Source organism: Muscardinus avellanarius (assembly GCF_963383645.1).
Source record: "Muscardinus avellanarius genome assembly, chromosome: 7".
NCBI lineage: Eukaryota > Metazoa > Chordata > Mammalia > Rodentia > Gliridae > Muscardinus > Muscardinus avellanarius.
This window is the reverse complement of record NC_137793.1, coordinates 41087329-41111872: the sequence shown is the minus strand read 5'-3', so window position 1 is coordinate 41111872 and position 24544 is coordinate 41087329. Positions and strand designations below refer to the sequence as shown.

The 24544-nt window shown below is 36.5% G+C and overlaps 1 protein-coding gene and 1 pseudogene across 2 annotated transcripts in view; both read right to left on the bottom strand.

The window, feature by feature from the left end:
• Nucleotides 1-2924: 2924 nt before the first annotated feature.
• LOC308265593 (small ribosomal subunit protein eS4-like) lies at nt 2925-3725 on the bottom strand (annotated as a pseudogene). The gene has a single exon. The product of its transcript is annotated as a small ribosomal subunit protein eS4-like (transcript).
• Nucleotides 3726-20626: 16901 nt separating this feature from the next.
• The window catches only part of CEP120 (centrosomal protein 120), a gene marked incomplete at its 3' end in the record, with an annotated part of 77181 nt that continues 73263 nt past the window's right edge, over nt 20627-24544 (bottom strand). The window contains exon 20 of the mRNA XM_080698551.1: nt 20627-20864. Within this exon, the coding sequence (XP_080554677.1) occupies nt 20627-20864 (238 nt within the window). The remainder of the gene's footprint in view (nt 20865-24544) is intronic.

Here is a 24544-nt window from a genome sequence, read left to right as displayed (position 1 = left end):
GCTGGAAGTTGTTTTCTTTCAGAGTTTGGAATATGTTACTCCAAGCCCTTCTGGCTCTCATGACTTGGTTTGGGATGTCTGGAGTGATTCTAATTGGTTTGCCTCTGAATGACACTTGACCCTTTGCTTTTGTTGCCTTTAAGATTCTCTGCTTGGCTTCCACATTGGTCATTTTGACAATTATGTGGCGTGGGGATCCTCTTCTCCGATCCTGTCTAAAGGGAGTTCTATAAGTTTCCTGGACCTGTGTATCAACCTCTTGCTCTATGTCTGGAAAATTTTCTGCTATTACTTCCTTGAAGAGATTGTTGATCCCTTTGGTTTCACTTTCTTTTCCCTCCTCTATTCCAATTATTCTTAGGTTAGCTCTCTTAAAGTGGGCCCATATTTCTTCAATATCAGATTCCTGCTGTTGGATTTTTTTTCTAGATTAGAAACTATGCATTCATTTTTGGATTGCTCATCTTCTAAGAGCGAGATTCTGTTTTCCATGTGGTCTAATCGGTTGTTTGTGCTTTGAATTGAGGCCTTTACTTCATTAATTGCATCCTTTATCTCTTTTTGGCTCTCTCTGAGTTCTTTTCGAAGCACCTCTATTATTTCTACAGTTATTTTCCTGATTCGATCTTCTAGAAATCTCTGATTTTCAGTTTTATCGGGTTCTGATGTTGTGGGGTTGTGGGCGGCATTCATTGCTCCAGTGTTATTCCTCTTTCCCATGATTTCGGATGTTTGTGCCTTCTCTGGGTTCTTCCCTTGGGTCACTATGACTTCACTTAAGGTGTTCTGGATCTCGAGTCAGTAGTATCTCAAACCCCACTACTCCTTTACTGGGTTTTATCACAGAGTCTCCGACCCAGAGAGTCGATAGAGGCTGCTTTAGACTATGGGGGGTGCCAGGTTGCACGTTCTCCTATGGTGTGATATCTCTGCCTCTGCCCCTCCCCCACTGGGTCATGTCCCAGGGAGTACAGTACTGGGATTTCTCTGCTGTGGCCCGCAATTTGACTCACTGTTCTTGAGTACGCAGATGTAGCTGTACTGGATTCGGTGAATTCTCTGCTGCTCCCGCCGGTGGCAATATGGCTCCGCTGCTACGCCCTCGGCTGTGGGGCTGGCATTTTTCTTCTTGGTTTTGATTTCCACTCTGAATCCCTGCAGCGTTTGCTGAGCTCGGCCACTGGGAACTTTAGATGCTCTCTGCGCCGAGAAATCCCGCCTGGCTGTTCCGCAGCGGCTCACCTCGGCTTGCTGTAGCTGTCCCGTGAGTTCGCCGCTGCCACCAGCAGTATGGCGCTGCTGCCGCGTCCTCGGACTGAGGCCGGTGTATCTCCTCTGTGGCTCTGTTCTCAGTTCGCTTTCTCTCTGGAGCCTGGTGATTTTTTTGTTTCTCTGGTGATGGTGTTTTCTGGCTATGAAAGGCGCTGATTTTGTGGTAATGGAGATTTGTTGTTAGCGGGGCTCTTAAGCCCCGCTTTTCTCAGTCGCCATCTTCTTCTTTTTTTTTTTGGCATTCTGTTGATCTTTTCAAAGTACTTTGTCTTAATTTCATGTATATTTTTCTAGTATTTTGTTCATGCTCAATTTTTATTTCCTTCCATCTGCTATATTTGAGTTAGTTTGTTGTTTTTCTAGTACTTTAATCTGTAGGATTGTCAAGTTGAGATCTTTATTCTTTTTTAATGTAAGTATTCAGTGCTATAAATTTTCCTCTTACCACATCTTTTACTGCATCTATAAAGTTTGGTTATGTTGTTTTCATTTTTATTTGTCTCAAATATCTTTAAAATTCTTTGTGATTTCCTTTTTGACCTATTGGTTGCTTAAGAATATACTATTTAATTTCCAGCATAGGTGGATATTCCAGTTTTCTGTTATTAATTTTCACCTTTATCTTATTATTATTGGAACAGGTACTTTCATATTATTTCAACTTTAAAAATTATTTAGATTGTTTTGTAGCTTACCATGTGCTTTATCCTGGCCAATGTTTTATGTGCCCTTGAGAAAAATGTGTATTTTGCTATTGTTAGGTGGAGTGTTTCTATGTCTGTCTGATCTCTAGAGTTGTTCAGGTAGTCTTTTACTTTATGAGCTTCCATTTGATTCATCCATATATTGAAAGTGGCTGTTGAAGTCAGCTACTCTTAATATGTTGCTATTTATTTCTCACTTCAGTTTTGCCAATATTTGCATCATATACTTTGTACCACTGATGGTTGGTACATATATGTTTATAATGTTTTTTTTTTAATCCTTCAACCAATCTATATCCTCTGGGGGAGTTTAATCAATTCACATTTAAAATAATTACTAGTAGGGGAGGAATTAGTATTACCATTTTGTTACTTATATTCTGCATATATTATAACTTATTTGTCTTTCATTCTGTTTTGTCTTCTTTTTGTTTACTAGATTTTTTGTAGTGACATGCTTGAATTAATTTCTCATTTCCCTTATGCATTTTATAGGTATTCTAACCCATCATAGCTACTACTGTCCTGCTTTGCATAACTCATGTCCAAATTACATCTTTATGTATTATTAACCCATTAGCACAGCCTTACAATATTTCCGTTTCCTTTTGTTTTTGTAATGCTGGGGATCAAACCCATTAGCACTCTACCACTGAGTTATATCCCCAGCCTTTTTTTATTTCTTTAGTTTGAGACAGTCTTGCCTAATTGCCCATGCTGGCTTCAAACTTGTGATCCTCCTGCCTCAGACTTCTGAATAGCTGGGAATCTTAGGCATATGCCATTGTACCCAGCCTATTTTTGTCTTTTTAATTCTATAAAAGAATGAAAAGTAGAACTACAAGCCAAAAATATAATACTATTTGTTTTAAAGGCAGCCAATCATATATTATCTTTTTAAGTACAAAGATTTCTCCTTTTTGAGCAAATCAGCTAGAGGCCATTAGTTCACCCACTGCTCTGCTTGGCTGCCAGTCTCTTGTCTCTCTTCAACAATGGTAAGGCAGATACCTTTTCCTCTGGGAAGAGAAATCCATGGTTTGTTTCCTTTTCCAATGACGAAAATGTTGGAGAGGCGAGTGGCAAAGCTGTTGCTATTGGCATCTTTCACGTGAACCACATCAAAAGAGCCAGGATGTCTCTCTCTGCTGGTGATCACGCCAATTCTTCCCAAGTTAGCACCTCCGGTCACCATGCACAGGTTACCAGTGTCAAACTTGATGAAATCAGTGATTTTGCCAGTTTCTAAATCAATCCGAATCGTATCATTCACCTTGATGAGGGGATCAGGGTAACGGATGGTCCGAGCGACATGCATGACTAGGTGAGGAATTCCTTTTGTGCCCACGAAGATCTTTCTCACCTTGCACAACTTGTACTTGGCCTTCTTGCACAACTTGTACTTGTAATGAGATGAACAGCAAAGCGACCCTTGGTGTCATAGATCAGACGGAAATTCTCTCCAGTCTTGTCAATTCTGATGACATCCATAAAACCAGCAGGATAGGTTATATCAGTTCGGACTTCGCCATCAATCTTAATGAAGCGCTGCATGCAAATCTTCTTGACTTCATCCCCTGTCGGGGCATATTTAAGCCTGTTTCTTAGGAAGATGATGAGAGGAAGACATTCCCTCAGCTTGTGGGGACCAGTGGAAGGACAAGGAGCAAACACACTAGTCAGTTTATCCAGCATCCAATGCTTTGGAGCTGCTATCTGCTTCAGGTGCTTCTTGGGACCACAAGCCATGGCTGTGCTAGGCACGGAAAGAGGCCCGCCTTCTTCTGGTGCTCCAATACTATTTTTATATTTGCTCTCTTTAGTATTTCTTGTAGGGCAGGTCTGGGGGTAATGAACATTCTCAGCTTTTCTTTATCTGGAAATCTCTTTTGTGGGGGGTAGTACTGGGGTTCCTGGAAGCCCTTCTACCTCCAGGCTACACTCCCAGACCTATTTTTATACTTTTTAAATTTAGAAACAGGGTCTCTTAAGCCAGCACTGCTGGCTTCAAACCTGCGCGATCCTCCTGTCTCCACCTCCCAAGCGGGGATTACAAGAATGTGCCACCACGCCTGGCTTTTATCTGGACATCTTAATTTCTCCCATTTTTGAAGGACAGTTTACCAGATACAAAATTCTGGGTTGATAGCTACTTTATTCTTTCAGCACGTTATCATCCTACTGCCTTCTAGCCCATGACCTGTCTATAGAGAAATCCGCTGAGAAAATTATTTAGAATCCTTTTAGCATGACAAGTCAATTTTCTGTTGTTTTTAATATTCTCTTTGGCTTTGGACAGTTTGATTACAATTAATTTATTCTTCTTGGAGTTCATTTAGCTTCTTGTATTTGTATAACCATATATTTCCTCAAATTTGGAAGTTTTCAGCCACAATTTTTCAAATAAATTCTGCTTCTTTCTGTATCTTTTCCCTTTCTGGGACTTCCACAGTGTTTATAATATTGGTCTGGTGGATGCTGTTCCATAAGCTCCTTAGTCTCTGTTCCTGTTTCTGCATTTTTAAAGACAGTAATTTCAATTGACTTGTATTAAAGTTCAGGAATTCTTTCTTGTGCCTGTTTGAATGTACTGATGGACCTTGCTAGTGAATATTTCAATTCAGTTATCATAACTTTTTAGCTTCAGACTTTGGGTCCTTTTAATCTTTTATCTCTTTGTTGATACTCTCATTACATTATTGTTTTCCTGATTTCCTTTAGTTCCTCATTCTTCTTTAGCTCTCTAAGCATACTTAAATCAGTTAAAAAAAATCCTTACCTATTAAGTCTGAAGCTTGTGTTTCTTCAGAGTTGGTTCTTGGCAATTAATTATGTCTCTTATTTAGTGGTCCTGTCTGCCTCTTCGAATACCTATGGTCTTTGTTTAAACTTACCATTTGAAGAAAGAGCGATTTATCTCAATGTTCCAGACTCGCTCCATACATGGAAACCCTTTAGTATGTAGTCTCAAATAAAGTCTTAAGGTCTTCTGTGGCTTTTCTGCCCATGTGTCTTTCCTGGGCCTGTGAATGTGCTCCCCCCTCCTCCGCCCCCCAATTATCTTATAAATATGACAACTTTCACGTGTGTTGCTTTCACGAGTTCCACCCCACTTTTCCTTGGGGACTTTCTTAGAAGTTCTCTTATATTGCCATGCCCATAATTTCTTGCTCCTAGGCACCTGCAGGTCTGAAGTTTCTCATAATTTTCCTAGGCCATAGCACCTGCTGCCTCTTCCAACAGCCTCCAACCTGATATCTAAAGCATGCCACTACAGCTGTGCAAGATTTGAGTCACAGGACTATTCCTCTGGGTTTCTCAGACAAGCCAGGATGTTGTAGGATATTCCACTTCCTTTCAAGGGAGTTATCAGGAACTGAAGTGGCTTCCTCCTGAGTGCACCAATTTGCAGCAGGGGTGGTGCAGGGTAAGGGTGAGAGACCACAACATTTCCTTATATTTCTGGAATAGACAGTTTCAGTCAGTCTGTTTTTTGGGGGGGAGGAGGGCAAGACCCCAGAGTTTCATAGTCTACCATCTCACTATGACATAAAATCTGATAAACATTGTTTTCATCACTTTTATTTTGACAAGTCCTTGTAATTGGTCTTGATTTCTATTTTTCTCTTAGGTGCATGTGATGTGAGAGGATTATGTAGTTTCTTGTTTGAGGTGTCTTTTTATTTTCTGGTTTTCTTATCAACTTATAGTTTCTTTTTGTCTTTCTTTTTTTTTTTTTTTTCTTTTATTTTTTGCAGTACTGGGCATTGAATCCAGGGGCATTCTACTCTGAACTACACCCCAGCCCTACTTTTTATTCTGTGTGTGTGTGTGTGTGTGTGTGTGTGTGTGTGTGTGTTACTAGAGATGGAACTCAGAGGCATTCTACCTCTGAACTACACCCCAGCCCTATTTTTTTTATTCTTTATTTGAAACTGAGTTTCACTGAGTTGCAAAGGACCTCCGTTTGCTAAGTAGCTGAGGCTGTCTGCAAATTGTGATCCTCTGGTCTCAGCATCTCAAATGTTGGGATTACAAGCATGTGCTAACACACCCATCTCCTCTATTTATTCTTTATTTTGAAACGGGGTCTCACTAAGTTGCAGAGGGTCTCACTAAGTAGCTGAGGCTGGCCACAAACCTGCGATCCTCCTGTCTCAGCCTCCCAAGTACTGGGATTACAAATGTGCACCACAATGCCCAGCTTCAATTTATGGTTTCATCAACTGTGTTTTCTATATTTTTGTACTTAATATTTATCTGACCTAAAATGTACTCAATTTTCTCGAATATTTCAAGTGAACCTTAGAGGTTTTTCTTCTGTTCTGTAGGTATAAAATACATATATTCAATTTATCTCTGTCTTAATGATACATCTTTCTGTTCATTCTTACTTTTTACCATTAATGCAGTGAAGCAAAGAGTCCCGCAAGCACGGAGACACAGAGACAAGAAGATATATGGAGAGCACCAATGGTGTAATCGGAGGCTATTCCATCATTCTTCATTCATGCCATAGTTTTTAGTTTTTTTTTGTTGTTGTTGTTGCTGGAGATCAAAACTTGCATGTGCTAGGCAAATGTTCTAGCACTAAGCTACACCCTCTCCTCCCACCCCCAACAGTTGTTATGTGGCAGATGTTTCCTATTTGGTGCTCAAGCTGTTTCAAACTGGATTTCTGTCACTTCCAGGAATAGCACTGATTGTGATAATATTCCTGCCCATTAATATTTGCCCTGTCTTTACTGTTTACCCATATGTATTTCCTCCTGCTCTCTATTTTTTCAATTCTTGGTTCTTTTCCTTCTGAATTAAATATAATTTTATATTGCCTCAAATTCCTTGAAAAGTGAAGCAAAGTATAAACCTGTATACAATATCAAGTAACTTCTAATGGACTACTTTTTCACAAGGTGTTTTAGTGGTAATTTGTGACATATAGAAAATGTAACTTGGCCGGGCGTGGTGGCGCACGCTTGTAATGCCCGCGCTTGGGAGGCAGAGACAGGAGGATCACACAAGTTCAAAGCTAGCCGCGCTGGCTTAAGAGACCCTGTTTCCAAATAAAAAAGTATAAAATTGGTCTGGGAGTGTAGCCTGGAGGTAGAAGGGTTTCCAGGAACCCCAGTACCACAAAAAAAAAAAAAAAAGAAAGAAAAGAAAAGAAAAGAAAATTTAACTTGGTTTCTGTAGGCTCTGTTTTAAAAATCAAAGGATGCTATAATAAATTGCTAAAACATTTTCTAAAAACATGGTTAAAATAGGCAATTCCCAGTGAAGCAAAATGGAATCTGGAATATGCACTTATGTGGAAAAGTATAGCCCTAGTATGACCAAAGAGCTGTATTGTGTGTTATAAAATAAATACAACCAAAAATATAAAAATACATTTATTCATATACTTGTTGACAATTTGCATGTCTTCTTTTAACAAATGTTTATTCAGATTATTTTCCCATTTTAAAATATCATTATTATTACTTTTACCATTGACTTCTATGAGTTCTGTATAGGTTCTGGATATTAATTCCTCATCACAGAATAATTTGTAAATACTTTCCCAGTTTTTAGCTTCCTCCTCACTTTGTTGATTGTTTTCTTTGCTGTACAGAGAGTTCTGAGTTTGATATAATTGTATTGTGTTTTTGCTTTGAAAGCACTGTACCAATATTTTTAGAGAGTTTGTCTTTTCTTCTAGTAATTTCAGAGTTTCAAGTCTTATATTAGGTCTTTAACCCCTCCCCTCTTTTTTCAGTATTGGGACATTCCACCTCTGAGATATACTTCCAGCCCTATTTTTTTATTCTTTATTATGAAACAGGCCTAAGATTCGGAGGGCCTAAGTATCTAAGGCTGGCCAAAAACATGTGATCCTCCTATCTCAGCCTCCCAAGTCCTGGGAATACAAGCAGATGCCAACATGCCTGGCTCTTTGATCCATTTTTGCATTGACTTTTTGCATATGGTTGGAGATAAAGATGTAATTTTTTTCTCCTGTGTGCATATATCCAGCTTCCCCAGCACTATTTATTAAAGAGACTGTCCTTTCTCTGATGTGTGTTCTTTGGTGCTCATGTTTCTGGATAAATTTCTGGGTTCTTTATTCTCTTCTGTTGGTCTACACATTGGTTCTTAAGTCAGTACCTATATTAGTCAGCTTTTCACTGATGTGACCATAATACCTGACAAGAACAGCTTAGGGGAGGAAAGGTTTACTAGGCCCAGAGTTTCAGAGGTTCAGCCCATTGTCAGCTAGCTCCAAAGTAGCAGGGCATAGCAGGGGGAAACTTATCAACTCATTACAGCCAGGAAACAGATTGAGAGAGGATGGGACCCGCAACAGTTACCACCCAGTAGTCTAAATTATTAATCCATCAAATGTATTAATTCACTGATGAGATACAGCCTTCACCATCCAATTATTTCACCTCTGTACATCGCTGAGTAGCCAAACACAATACTTCACAGTATTGTAGTTTTGAAGTCAGATAATTGTGATGCCTCCAGAATTTTTTCTTTTGTTCAGGATTGCTTTGGGTATTTGGGATCTTTTGTGGTCCTTATGAATTTTATGATTTTTTTCTATTTTCATAAAGATTATCATTGGTATTTTGTGATGGGAATTGCACTGGATCCATTTAAAAAAGTTAACAGCTTTATTAGGTTCAATGGTCAGAGTAAGTGACATATATTTAAAGCATGCAATTTGAAAAGTTTTGACATATATTAAAACCCAGGAAACCACCACCTCAATTGGGATAATTAAAATATCAATTTCTCCTAAGTTTCCTCATGCCACATTACTATCCCACCCTTTTCCTTACCAGGCACCCCATTATTAATCAACTACTGATTTGCTTTTCATCACTATAGGCTTAATTTTTACTTTCTACAAATAGAATCTTTTTTTAGGGGGCTTCTTTTATTCCACACAGATTTTTAAAAATTCATCTGTATTGTTGCATATATCAATAGCTGATTCTTTTTTTTTTTTTGAAGTGTAAAATGCCATTGTTTGGCTAAGCCATTGATTTATCCATTTATATGTTGATGAACATTTGAATTATTTGAGCTACAAAACATTTGAATTAGTTTGGGCTACAAAGTCTCTTTCAACATTCATGGACAAGTCTTATAATGAACTTAAACTTTATTTTTTGGGTAAAAAACATAAAGGTAGAACAGCCTATTTACTTTTAGCCATTCTAATAGCTGTATCTCATTGTGGTTTTGATTTGCATGTTATAGTTCCACGTGTTGAAGGCCTGCTTCCCTGTCAGTGGTACCACTGGGAAGTGTCAGAAACTTTAGGATGTAGGACCTAGTTGGAGGGAGTATGTCACTAGAAGGCACATCTTTAATGGTATATCGTGTCCGGGGCCTCATTCTCATTCTCTCTCTGCTTCTTGAGGTGAGCAGCTTTGCTCTGCCACATCCTGTCTGCCATGATGATCACCACCAGCTCAGAAATAATGAAGAAAAATGACCATGGGCTGAAAACTCCATAACTGTGAGCCAAAATAAATCCTTTCTCTGAAGCTGTTTTCCTCAGGTACAGAAAGGTGACTAGGTGTATTGCATTTTCCTAATGACTAGTAATGTTGAACAACTTTTTCTATACTAACTAGATAGCTGTATATGCTTTGTAATGATGCTTTTAGCCAAACATTTTACCTTTAAAAAAAACTGGGTAGTTTTCTTATTGACTCTCAAGAATTCTTTATAATTCTGGATATGAACCTTGTGTTAAATATGTGATTTGTAAATATTTTCTTCCAAAAAGGCTTGTTTTCATTCTCTAATCAATGCTTTTGAAGAGTGTTTTTGCTGGATTCAAAATGGCGACTGTGGGATACAGCACATCTCAGTAGCTAAAACAAATAAAGTTCAACTACCAAGAAAGCAGTGTCTTGACAAGCAAAATAAATACAACTTATGACCAAAAAAAAAAAAAAAAAAAAAAAGCCAAACCCAAAACACCTGGAACCAGAACCATTGCAGAAGGAATCCAGTAACTCTGAACTGTGAGATCCACTGCAAAAAGCCCAAACACATGATGGACCTGCTGCAAAAGCGGACTGGCCACCGGCCTAAACAATGAGTCCCGGCTCTGGCTGACCCTGGTGCGGCAGCCCCAAGAAATCAAGAAAAATAACCCAAGTGCTTGAAAGCAGCCACAGACCTCCAACATCTTAAGCGGTGAGCAGCGCCTGAGCCCAAAGCCCGTGTGCTCACCAGAGGTAGCATCTGCAACAGCACAGTGACCCCTTCAGAGACCTGGAGCAGGATCAGGCAGGCTAGTCCTGATAGAATCTCCAGAGACACAGGAAAGGTGCTCAAGGCACGGTACCTGCACAGAGGCACAGGGGGTCATGCCAAGTCTATATTAGATGCCCTCTGCACAAAGCTGTCAGAGGCAAGATTGGGGTTCAAACAGAAAGTGGGATCAAAAGCTGATAATAGGGTACAGAGCAAATTAGAAACATTGGAATATCCTTCAGAATCTACCACAGTGATCATACAGATATTATATGGGCCCAGCCCCATATTTTTAAATTAGTAGGACTACTTTTTTTTTGTTTGTTCTGTTTTTTTTTTTCTTTATTTGGGATTTTTGTTGGTTTGGTTGCTTGTTTTGCTTTGTTGTCTCACAGTGTCACTAGTTCTTTTAATTAATTTTATTTTTTGTCCTTTATTTTTCTCTTTTTTTAATTCTTTTTTAAGTTTTTTGTCTTTGATATATAATTGTTAGCTTTTGTATCTTGTTTTCTTACTTTGTGTTTGTTTGCTCCTCCCCCCCCATTCCTTTTACAAACTTCCTCACACTAGTATATCTACTCTCTTCTCTCAAAACTTTATTTTTCGATACTGTATCTATGTGCTTAATATTCAAGGTATTTTATATTTCCATACTTAAATACTCTACTAACAAGACTCCTACTATCTAACCTTTGCTCATTCTCAACCAGATATTAACTTATTATACTTAAATTCTTACTCAACCTAATCATATCCTCTACTTTACCTGACTCCTGTATTCCAGCTCCTCCCCCATTACCCAACCCTCACCACTGGAAAAATACTGCTTACCTGCATGACACTTCTAAATTCCTACTAAGATTGGATGAGATATAATACCCACAAAAGATGCCAAGACATTAGAAAAGCAAGCCTGAGAACCTTGAAAATATGAGAACTAGGAATAGTGAAGAAACAATGGAAATCATGAATACTGACCTGCAAAAAATGCAAGAAGGGGAATTTCAAATCCAATCTATAATATGATGAAAGGCCTCAAGACAAGTGTACAGGAAATGAAAGAGGAAATGGAGACACTATAAAAGAATCAGAAAGAGATCTGGACTGAAATGAAAGAGTCAATAAATGAAATGAAGACAGCAACAGAAAGAAATTCTGGAAGATTAGATGAAATGGAAAGTAGAATATCACTGTTAGAAAACCGAAAACATTCAAAACCGAAAACACAGTCACAGCATACACAAGTCATTACAGCAACAAAATCTAAACATCCATAAACTATGGGACAATATGAAATTTCCTAACTTATGGATAAAAGACATAGAAGAATGGATAGAGGTATAGACCAATGGCATTTATAATCTCTTCAGAGAAATAATTTCAGAGAATTTTCCAAACATGGAAAGAGACTTGGACTTACATGTGCAGGAGACACACAGAACACCATTAAGACAAGATCAAAGAAGGATCTCCCAATGCCATGTAATAATCAAAATGACCAACAGAGAGGCCAAGGAAAGAATATTAAAAGCAGTAAGAACAGAAGGACAGGTGACATATAGGGGCAAAACAATAAAAATTACCCCAGACTATACAACCCAAGACATGAATGCCAGGAGAGACTGGTATGATGTGATCCAGACCTGGAAGAAAACAACTTTCAACCCAAACTGCTATATCCAGCAAAATTATTATTCAAAATTGATGGAGAAACAAGTGTTTCAAGATAAGCAGAATGTCAAAAAATTTATGAATTCAAAGCCAACACTAGAGAAAATACTTAAAGAAATAAATCATAAAGAAGAAAAAAGAAGCAATTTCTGAACCAGAGAAGTGACGAAGTTGATAAGTAGGGCATCTAAGTAAAGAAGAAATAATATGATACCAAAAAGAAGACAGAATACAGAATGACAAAAAAACAAAAATCATATTTCAATAATAACTCTGAATGTCAAAGGACTTAACTCACCAAACAAAAGACATAGACTGGAAATGTGGATTAAAAAACATAATCCAAATATATGTTGTTTGCAAGAAAATCACCATACAGCCAAAGACATTCATAGACTAAAAGTGATATATCATGCTAATGGAGACCAAAAACGGGAAGGGGTAGCAATGCTGATATCCATCAAAATAGACTTTAAGCTAAAACAGATCAGAAGAGACAAAGCAGAGCACTTCCTTTTGTTAAAAGAAACAATCCACCAAGAAGATATAATGGTAGTAAATGTTTAAGCCCTAAATGTGGGTGTAGCTACATTTGTAAAACAAACCCCTGTAGACATCAGATCTCAAATAGACCCAAATACAATAATATTGGGAGACTTCACATCTCTCACACCACTGGATTGATCTTCAGGGCAAAAGATGAGTAAAGACTCTTCACAACTAAAGAAAACTATAAACCAAATGGACCTAATAGATATATACAGAATATTTCAACCAGGAACAACAGAATACACATTCTTCTCAGCCGCCTGTAGACCCTTTTCCAAAAGAGATAACATCCTGGGCCACAAAGCAAGCACAAGCAAATGTGAAAGATATAATTCCCTGCATATTTTCAGACAATAATAGAATGAAAGTAGAAATCAACAACAGGAAACACAAAAGAAACTATTTAAATACATGGAGATTGAAATGATACACTATTGAACAATGAGTGAGTAAGATCAGAAATTAGGGGAGAAAAAAAGAAATTTCTGGAATTAAATGAAAATAGAGAAACAACTTACCAAAATCTATAGGACACTTTGAATGCAGTGTTAAGAGGAAAGTTTATAGCATTGAGTGCCCACATAAGAAGAACAGAGAGTCGCCAAGTAAAAAACCTAATGACACATCACAAGGACCTAGAAAGACTGCAAAAGTTTAATCCCAAAGCCAGCAGAAGGCAAGAAATTATTAAAATTAGAGTAGAAAGAAATGAAATAGAGAACAAAAAAAAAATTCAGCAAAACAAAAAGAATCGACAAAACAAAAAGCTGGTTCTTTCAAAAGATTAATAAGATTGACAAACCCCTGGCCAACCTAACCAAAAGAGAATCAATTCAAATTATTACTCCCCAAACCAAATGCTTTGCTCTGGGTTCCCTGAACCGTCGCCCTCATAATTTATTAATAAAGAGTATAAATCTCTAAGAGATAACATAACAGGAAAAACAATGTTAATATTTTATACATAACTATATAACATTTTATACTAAATAAAGCTCTTCCTTATACTTGTAAATAATATATATGTAGGTTAAAATATGAATTCCTCAATTTATTTGACCTCAGTAAAATAGGTGAGTTATTCTTTTGACAGAGGTCACACCCTTGGGGATTATGCTACATACGTGCATACACTGAAGGCAACAGTCAAGTGCCTACCGCACACATCAGCCTATTTCCCATTTCACAAAACATACTTGGTTGAAAATTGGTTTTCTATGTATTTGTACTACTGTGTTCACACACAAATTCAGATAGATCTGGACAATTACGCTGAGGTGCAATTGCTAATGAGGAGGGTAACAGTAGGACCAGTGGAACCATGTGACAACTTTACAGCCATAAAGAAGAACAAAATTACATCATTTACAGGGAAATGGATGGAACGGAAGAACATCACGCTAAGTGAGATTAGTCACAAAAATTAAGAAATCGGATATTCTCCCTAATATGTGAAAGCTAGGGAGAAAATGGGTAATAGGAAGAACTCTAGACCAAGGAGAAGCCACAGATTAGCAAATAAGGCGACCTAAATGAGGGGGTCAGAGGGAAATTCCCTAATGTACATTCACAAACATATCAAAGTCAATCACTAAGCCAAACATGAGAAGGAGGGAGGGAGGAGGGAATGGGGCTGGAACTGGGGAAGGGCTGAGTGATGTGTGCGTGTATGCCTCTACCATCTTGTACTCCATTAAGATGTATGACTACAATGCACCAATAAAAAGAAAATAATAATAAAACTTAAAAGAAAATGTGGACCAGAGGAGAACCAGGCTAAGGCTCTGCTCTTCCTCTCTTTTCATTTCTTTCTCCTTTTGTGTCTCTGTCTCTTCTTTCCATTTCTCTCTAAAGGTGTTCTAAAGAATTTTAAAGGAAAATTCTGGATATCATGTGTTCCTGGTAAACACCAAGTGATAAGGGGATGGAAGAAAAGGAGGGCTGAAAATAGAGAGATGGATGGTAGACTAAACGCAGGCTTGTAAGTGCAATTTTTACTGGCAAATAGAAAAATCTATGGGCCAAATTACTCCTGAAAACTACTTATACAACAATTTCCTATTTGGTACCTTTATTTTCTTTGTGCAAATTTTACAAATTTCAGTTAGTTACCCAAGCAAATTTCTGCCAGAAACCAAGACAAGATCATTAATCTCATCTGCCAACAAGAAAGCTACATCAGCAAGTGAAATTTCTTTCCTCAAGGCAACAATCAGGTGAATATGCAAAGCAGTCTGATAAACTATCTCCCCCACTCTCAAAAGCATGGCTAAAGATATGGGCTGAATACCAATGCCTGAGTTCTTGATCTGACACTCCATCTTCAGGGCGTTGCCGTTTGCACAGTCAGCTCAAGGTAAGCAACTGTCCTACTTGGCATTCAGAATTTCTCTCATGAAAACAGGTGAAAAGCTTTACAACCAAATCTTTTTTCATCTTTGGAGATTAGAGAGAAGTAGAAATGAAACTAGTGCTTTAAAAATGCTTTTGTAAGTCAGGTGTGTTGGCACATATTTGTAATCCCAGTACTTGGGAGGCTGAGACAGGAAGATTCAGCTTCGCAGCCAGCCTCCGCTGAGTGAGGCCCTCTGCAACTTAGTGAGACCCTGTTTCAAAATAAAGAACAAAAAATAGGGCTGGGGGTGTAGCTCCCAGAGGTAGAATGCCCCTGAGTTCAATCCTAAGTACTGAAAAAAAAAAAAAAAGCTTTTAATCCTACTCGATCTACCCGCCAAGAGGAGACTTTGCTGAAGAACTGCAACTCACTAGGCACAGACCCTCTCACTACTGGATCGACAATCACCAAACTGTGCAATGATGTCAAAGCAGGCTTTTGCAGTACTATTTGTTTTGTCCTTGCCAACTCTTAATCTAAACTGCTGGGGAAAAGTCAGTGTTCATCCAATGCATCTGTATGCTTTTGACTAGTTAGCATGTTCATTAAAAAGAAGTTGCTATTCAACTATTAGATAAGCTTTTTGAGAAAGAAAAACATTTGTCTATAAATCTGTGGGTGAAGTGTTTCCAAGAAACTATAAATGGTTCCTATTTTAGGTCTGACTACTATGAATGACAGGTTTTACATTCTTAGAACCTTGCGAACATAATGACTATATCTTTAAAAGCCTCTAGGGATTACTGTATACTAATGAATCAGAGTCAGTAAACTGTCTATAAATTAATCTTTCTAAACAGATTTAAAATCCTTTCCATTTGTAAGCTAAATTTTCGAGTCTCAACTTCGGCAACTTCATATCTCAAGGGCTTACATCTGTAAAAACATTTCTAATGAAAATACTAAGACAACCTCCAGAGAAGCAAATAACAAGAGACGTAAGTATAGAGCAGTCTTTCCACAGTTAAAATTCCTAACAATAGCAGATTCGAATTTGATGCCAAATAGGTTATATAACAAAACCAGTTTGCAATCTTGTTCTTTTGGTTTTAGTGAAAAACTGAAGTACTTAAATAGTTCTGTTCCTATTTTCCCATTTTCAACAAGGTGGGTGAATCACATCTTTGTTTCCCAAGTCATGGGAGCAGAGGGCCCACGGGATGGGAAGACACGTGCCTGTGCTCCAGAGCAGGCAGGAAAATAGTACGCACTGTGAGGTCCAGGCTCCATGGGTGATGTTATAACTGACAAAGTACAAAAGCAAAGCTGGATTTAAGTTTTCAAGTCACAAATAGAAATTCTCAACCAGATTCTATTCAACACTCTCACATGAATCAGTTAACACCACCAAACGTCAGGACAAAAAGATGTTAAGCTTAATTTAGGCAGAAGCCTAACTTTTTATTAGAAAAATCTCCAATTTATGTCCATGGTATGGACTATCTGCTTAATTTTTTAAAAAGTGTTATTTTTGTCTTCTTTTTATTTCATTGTCTAGGTATTACTGTATACTGCTTTTTAAAAAAGACTAATTTTATACAATATTAAGTATACAATAAGCACTATAATCCTAAATTTAAAAGATCCTCCAATTTATCTGTAGAACTCAGGATTTAAAAGCAGTCATTAATTTTCACTACAAATTTTGTGAAAGGTGCTACAAATATAATGAAGTGTCCTTTGACACCATCTTAAGGTTGACTTGATAGGTGATTCTTGTGCAGTAAACATTAGTGTGAGAACACTTGGTAGGCAGAATTGAGGCAGGGTTTGAAGCAAAATTTTTTCATTTGTGATAAAACATATACAACATAAAATTTACCTTTTTAACCAGGTGTGGTGGGACACTCCTGTAATCCCAGGCTGAGGCAAGAGGATGACAGCAATCTGAGGTTAGCCTTGGCAACCTTGTGAGACCTTGTCTGAAAAAAATTTAAAAAAGGCTCAGTGAAAAAGTGCCATAGGGTTCAATCTCCAGATCCACCATAAACAAATAAATAATAAAAGTGACCTTTTTAACCATTTTAAATGTATAATTCAGTGGCCTTAATTATATTCACAGAGTTGTACAACCAATTCCACTATCCATAATCCAAAACCTTTTCATCATCCCAGATACTCTGTACCTATGAAGCAGTAATTCCCCCTGCCATTTTCTGTCTCTATGAATTTATAGCAGTTAAAGAAAACAGTAACAATCTAACAAACAGATCCTCTCAAACTTATTAGGACAGTCATACCACGAGTTCATAAACCGGTCAGCGAAGCAAAGGCAGCCATTTTCCCAGCATTCCAGTCAATTCTGATGGGCAGACCATACACTATCTTTTATTCACTTCTTCACAAATTTGGCAAATACAGCCAGCTCTCTCTATATGCGGGTTTTACATCCAGGAACAATAAAACTATGGATTAAAAGTAGTAGGAAAAACATTTTGTCCCGAATGGAACATGTATGAACATTTTCCTTGTCCTTATTCCATAAAAAATACAGTACAACTATTTTACAATAGCATTTACATTGTATTAGGTATTATAAGTAATTTAGAGATGATTTAAACTATTTGGGAGGATATTGTAGAGGTTATATGCACACACTATATCATTTTATTTAAAAGATTTAAGCATTCATGGGTTCTGTTATCGACCGGGTCTTGAAACCAATCTCCCATGGATACCCAAGGAAGACTACACTATCTATCTGACTGCCTACACATGGTAAAAGCATTATCTTAGTTCTGGCATATGGTAAAAGAAAAACTTGGTTTCTGCCCTTACAGGACTTATGTTCTGGTTGATTATGTTTCCCGTATCTCCAAACTATAAAACATGGAAAAGTATACCGTTCTGATAAGATACCAATGTCTTGTATCAGTAATATATTTCCAGCACCAGGATTGCTCAGAAACGTTACAGAAGAACTAATCTGCTTTTCACTTATTTTTAGTCAACACTTTTGCAGGTTGATGGATATAAAAACAGTTGAATCCATTCTTAACTGACAATGTTATGATCTTATCTTAGCTTTCTAGATCTTTCTATAATTTAATTCAACATCTGATAAAATGTTATAAACTATAGAAACTAGTCATAGAAAAATTCTATTTTAGACTAATGTTTTTAATTTTAAATATCAAATGTTGTATTCCCCTTATATGTCATGAATAAGTAAATCCATAAAAGGAGAAAATAGATTAATAGTTACTAGGGGAAAGGAGTAAGGAAAAATGGGGAATGACTGAATGAGTACAGGGGTTTCTTTTGGGGTGATGAAATGTTTTAGGTGGTGGTGATGGTTGCCCAACCTTGTGGAAAAAAAAATAAAGAAAAAGAAAACCCAACCATGGAATTGTATACTTTAGAATGGTTATTTTTAAGTGGCATATGAATTAAGTCAATTAAAAAAAATCATTGTTAGGTAGTCAGTCAGACCAAAAGACCATACCAGAGGGCCCATCCTACAAAATTTTAAGAACCAGATTAGTTCATTCTGAACTGTGAAGATAAGGAATACTAGTGTGACTTATGAACTCAGGTTCAGGCTATGGAGTACCTGGACTGGCTAGACTGTCTCCCCTCAGTGAGAGCAGATTACAAATGCCCATGTGTGCTTGAAGCAATAGGAACTCAGGTCCAGACAGAAATTGCTGGTATATACCTGGAAAGGAACTTATATTAAAGTTTAATTCAGACATGCTATTAGATATACCTGGTAGATATAAAACACTCCCTTCCATGTAGTAGGTGCCAGCCTTAGATATTAAAACTATAGCCATGTAAACTTCTCCAAGAAAACCATAGAAATTTTAAGGGTAAATTTTACTTTAACATATATGATGATAGATATCCTGTTTTAAGTAGTAATTAATCTTTTTCACTCAGCCTCCTACGCACTCACTTACTGTGGTCACACTTGTTAATACCCAGACACTGACAATGACATAGTTAAGAAATTGACATAAAAAAGTAAAATGCCATTTACAATGGAGTGGATATTGCTGAAGGATTACAAAAGATTTTCAAAGTTTCAGTTACTTCTAATTTTAAGACATAAAAGTTTCTGCAACATAAATACTTGAGAAAAGAAAAAGCAAAATACAGTGACTTGAAACAAGGAGAGTGCACTGTTTTGCCCCTCCTTTTAGAAACAAAAGTAAAAGACAACTCAAGGATTCAAAAATATATACAATTATTATTTTATTTCTTAAATTATCATAGCCCAAAGATGGCTTTACAGAAGGCAAAATAAACCACACATATGTTTTAGAAGTCCTTTTTGTTTCTTTAAATCTAAGGCCCCCTCTAGTGTTTAAAAAGTTACAGGCATCACACAATGCAAGTGAAAGGTAAATAGTCACAGTATTTTACTATGACCTTTCAAAACAAAAAGAATACTTTTGTTCCATTCATGTGGCACAAAAATCAATGATAGAAAATATCTAACCATAATTTATATTTCAAATTCCTGCTATGGTTAACTGATTCATTATCCTCTCATTTTGTAACTTCTTTCTCTGTTATTTATTGCTGGGTTGTTTTGAGAAGATTAATGCATTGTTAACAAAGGAGAAAACACATAATGTATACAAGGGTTTAAATTTTCCAAATAAGAAATATACTTTGTTATAACAAAAATCAAATTAGTGCTACCAAATATCTGATTTTGCTTTTATTGAAGATATTGGCAAATAGTATATGCTTCCTAAAGTATATACTTAAGTTATATTTGGAAATCAAAATTTTAACTCATATATTTTAAGACTCAACTTGTGAATTCAGTGATAAAATTCAGTACTGTGTAAAAGGAGGTTGAAAGTGTTGGTTTGAGAACAAATGTTGGTTTTGAAGAACACAATGTAAAGAAACTCTTAAAATTTATAGACATGACACTATATAAATACAATGACTTAATCTCAAGTGCTTTTGAAAAAGACTGATTAAAATTGGAGTAAAAAGTAGCTCAGTTTCACTTTTTTTTAGCTAAAAACCTTTATGTGTATGTTTCCATATTCTATTATACAAAGTTTAATAGCTAGCATTTCTATCACTGGAAAACAAGAAGAAATCTCTAACTTTAATCAAAGAGAACAGTGAATCTTGAGCAGAGGCTTGACAGAGAAGATCATATTAAGCTGTTCATGTTCTTAGAAATGGAATACACTGAAAAGCTGAAAATTTATCACAGTTTTAAAAACAAGTTTAATCTGTATTAACTGTATTTGAACAAATGACTAATTTGTCACCCAGTATGTCATATGACTTCTTGGCATCGAATGCTTTGTTTTCAAGCTTGTTATTTGCAAATATTACAAGGGAAAAGGTCATCTAAAACATGTCAAGTAAACCCGGTTACATTTATAATTGGCCTCAGCTTTTAAGATATCTACATTCAAATGAAACAGAACATAGCATTTTTAAAGTGCAATATATACTCTTTTGGCTCAACATAAAAATTATGTAATTGGAAATTACTGCAGTCATTTTTTCTACAATAGACTTAATGAAAAGCTATTTTGAAAGTAGCCATCAGATTATGAATTGAGAAACACTGAAAAATCATTTTAAATGAGTATATAAAATGCAATTACAAAGTTAAAAAAGGCATGAGAGAGGTAGCATAAAGTAAATAAAATCAAATAAATACTATACAGTGACATACAAAATTCTGCTTATAAAATATTGAAAATAATATTTTCAAGTATCCATTCCCCTTCCCTTTGAGGGTTTTACAATGAAATTTAAACTCAGACCTATCGTCTGCGACGATTTTCAAGTGTTACTCATTACTGGCACTGTTTTTGGCCAAAGCTTCTCGGATCTGTCGATCGAGCTCACTGATTATTCGATCTTCATGATTATACACACCAGTTCTCATCAAGGTATCCCTTTCTTCTATTAGGCGAGTCAAATAATCATCCAAGCCTTCCTCCAACACAGAGCCACGCAGACCATCCATTTTTCCACTTGCAATCTCTCTGGAATCCTGGTACTGTTTTTGATCTTGTTGCCTTAACCTGAGAAAACAAGAAGAAATGCCACTCTTGCAGGCAGCAAGCACTGTTTTGGTTTTCTTAACAGCACTATTTAAAAACAAAGTGACTCCATAGTAAAGTAAGTTTTAACAATATTTTCAGGAATAAAACAAAAATCAATGCATCATGTAGCAGACAGAGTAAACATATTTATAAAAGGCAGTTTAAAAAAACAACCAGTGCTGGGTGTGGTAATATATACTTATAATCCCAGTACCTGGGAGGCCAAGACAGGAGGATAAGGTTCGAGGACAGCCTCAGCAATACTCTCAGCAACCTAGTAAGACGCTGTTTCTAAATAAAAATAAAATAGGGCCGGGGATGTAGCTCAGAGTTAGAACATCTAGGTTCAATCATTAATGCTACTAAGTAAATAAATAAATATATAAGTACAATGTTTTAAAAGCCCAATAGCTGCTTTTCTAATTATAAAATACATAAAACTACAGCGGTTTTGAAGCTGTGTAAAGGAAATAAAAATAATCTGCGATTATGAGTAACATTTTCCCATATTTATTTTCACTTGAAAATGTATGTATGATAGCATGCAGTAACTTAGTGAGACCCTTTCCACAATAAAAAGGGCAGGGGGTATAGCTCAGTGACAGAACATCTTTGAGTTCAATCCCTAGCAACCCCCCCAATGTGTATATATGTAATTTAGAAATATGTACTTTCCTTAAAAAAGTCAATGATATGCAATACTGTATATTTTTTTTCATGTACTTGTATAGTGAATGGTTCTCTATATCATTAGAATTCTTTAAATGGCTTTATAATGTTCAGTTGTTTAGATGTACCATCATTTAATCATCCTTTAATGTTTATCTTTAGGTTGTAATTAAACCTTTGTTGTTTAAACATACATTTTTTTCTATAAAGTTATTCAGCAAATAGTTTTGGGAGAAACTGCATGGAATCAAGAGTCCAAAAGAGTTTGTATTTCTACTTATAGAAAGTGAAATTCCATCTGGTTTAAACATCTGGTTTAAAGAGCATATATATGTGAGGGTTTAGGATGGGTATCTCCAAGTTAGGTTTTTGATGACCTCATTTGGAGATGAGGACAGGAAACAGGTGCTACTCTGGGATTTGGGTATTTTCAATAGAATACTGTTCATCATGTTGCCTTGAAATGCAAAGATAATATTTAGTATACTTATTACTAAGTGATAGTAACACTAGTTTGGATATGGAAAATATTTTAATTAAGGCTGTACAATTAATATTAATACAGCCTGTAGTCAGTTATTAGAAGACTATAAAGTTAATTTTAACTCTTCCTAAATTTTGACTTGATAAGATAGAGCAATTGAGTCTAAGCCCCTGAGATGGTTTTCAAATAAATAAACCAGTGACAAGCAAGTAAGTCCACTTCTGAATCTGCATTTAGACCTTGGGAGAGGGAAAGAGAAGCAGTTTTGCTCTGATCGCCAGGTGCCTGGGTCCCAGAGAGCACATGACTACTGCAACGGCTAAATCATGCGAGCTCCACAATTCCTCATAGAAAAGAAAAGAAAGCTGAAGTATACGTCCAAGAAGGACATCAAATATCTTTATTTATTCTCACAAACAAAACCCAAATAGTAAGAGATGATTAAGAGGTATTAGTAACATTTTTTTCCCATAAATTTGAGCAATGCATGTGGATGGGCAAGGATAGATTTCTGAATAGCTATTTCCTTAACCTCAATTTTTTCTTTGTGGTGCCTGGGACTATACTCAGGGACATTCTACCTTCGAGCTATACCCCTAAGACTGATTTAATTTTTTATTTTTTATTTTTTATTGGTACTGGGGTTCCTGGAAGCCCTTCTACCTCCAGGCTACACTCCCAGACCTATTTTATATTTTTGAAACAGGGTCTCTTACGCCAGCACGGCTGGCTTCGAACCTGCGCGATCCTCCTGTCTCCGCCTCCCAAGCACGGGGATTACAAGCGTGCGCCACCACGCCCGGTGTTAATTTTTTTATTTGGAAACAGGGTCTTGTTAAATTGGTGGGCTGGATTCAGAGCTGTGATCTTCATGTCTCAGCTTCCCAAGTACTAGGATTAGAGGTACTTGGCTCCTTTACCCAATTCTTACAGCCATCCTGGAAGAGAGTCCTCTTAGCAAATTAATGACACACCATGACAAACTGTACCACAAATTTTAACCATTTCATTTTTTACATGATAGACAGATACAATTTTCACAAACACAAAACTGATACATTATCCCTACCAAATATTTACCAAAATGCAAATCATCAGTCATGATCACAACAGAATTTTAGAACCTAAAAGCAAAAGAAACCCTAAAAATTATTAAAACAACTTTATTCTAAAAAATATGCTGTGTATGTATTCAACTCATAGACATCCTGCCACTAGGAATCTGCTTTGTAGAATTTTAGAAAGTTCCTTCTCCTACTGAATTTATTTTAATTAATTAATTAATTAATTTATTTATTTATTTTTTTGGTGGTACTAGGAGTGGAACCCCGAGGCTTTCTACCTCCAGGCTATACTCCCAGACCTTTTTTATATTTTATTTGGAAACAGAGTCTCACTAAGTTGTTGAAAGCCTCACTAAGTAGCTGAGGCTGGCTTCGAACCCGTGTGATCTCCTGTTTTCAGCCTCCCAAGCGCGGGGATTACAAGCATGCGCCACCATGCCCGGCTCTCCTACTGAATTTATGTCTATTTTTTTTTTCCTGCCCATGAGGAAAAACCTACTTTTTAAAGATTGTTGTCATTTATAACACTAAAACCAAAACGGTGCTGTGTGCTAAGCACTGCTTTGTTGGCATAGAGATAGCACGATGTGACTTTCCCATTTCCTAGAAGACATTTGCAGATGGCTACCTACCCATTTGCCTGAGGGTTCTGTTTTCCAAGTTCAATATGCCTCACTCTGCTAACCAAAAATGATGACAGCCTCTTACTGCCCTGGCCACATTCCATCAAAAGATCTCTAGGTAGTTGATTTCCCTTAGAATATATGTTATATAGGTAAGAACACCCCAGAAATTTCTGCGGTGCTACATACTGAACTTTCTGTTACTGTTCCTAACTGTACCAACCTTTTGGCAGCCAAGTCACACTGTTACTAGGGCCATTAAATCCTCCTGGGTCTCCTCACATAAACTGTTTTACTAGATCTTGCCTGTCATTTAATTGATTTTTCTTAAAACTTATATAGAGAACTCTGCTCTTGTCTGCAATATATTCAATCTTGTTAGTTTCAGTTCTCTGAATCCTAATGTATAAAGACATAAGATTCAATTTTATATGATCTTCAAGTTTGATAGGCAAAAATGCTATCTCTGTTTATGCCAACAAAGCAGTGCTTAGCACACAGCACCGTTTTGGTTTTGGTGTTATAAATGACAACAAAATTTTGCAAGGCAAGGATCATGTTATAATTCATTAATGTATAAGATCTTCCAAGACTGTAACATTGTAGACACCAAATAAATATTTGTTGAAAGTCTATGTCAAAGACCATTATATTTTTCTTTTTGTTCTGAGTACAGCTATATTGTCATTAGTTATTGTGTTTTCATTCACAGCAGTAATACTTTAAAATTTATTTGTATGAATATTTTAGGGTTATTAGTAATATTAGTAATATTAAGAGGCACTTTGAAGTATAAAAAATTTCATATTTATATTGTAA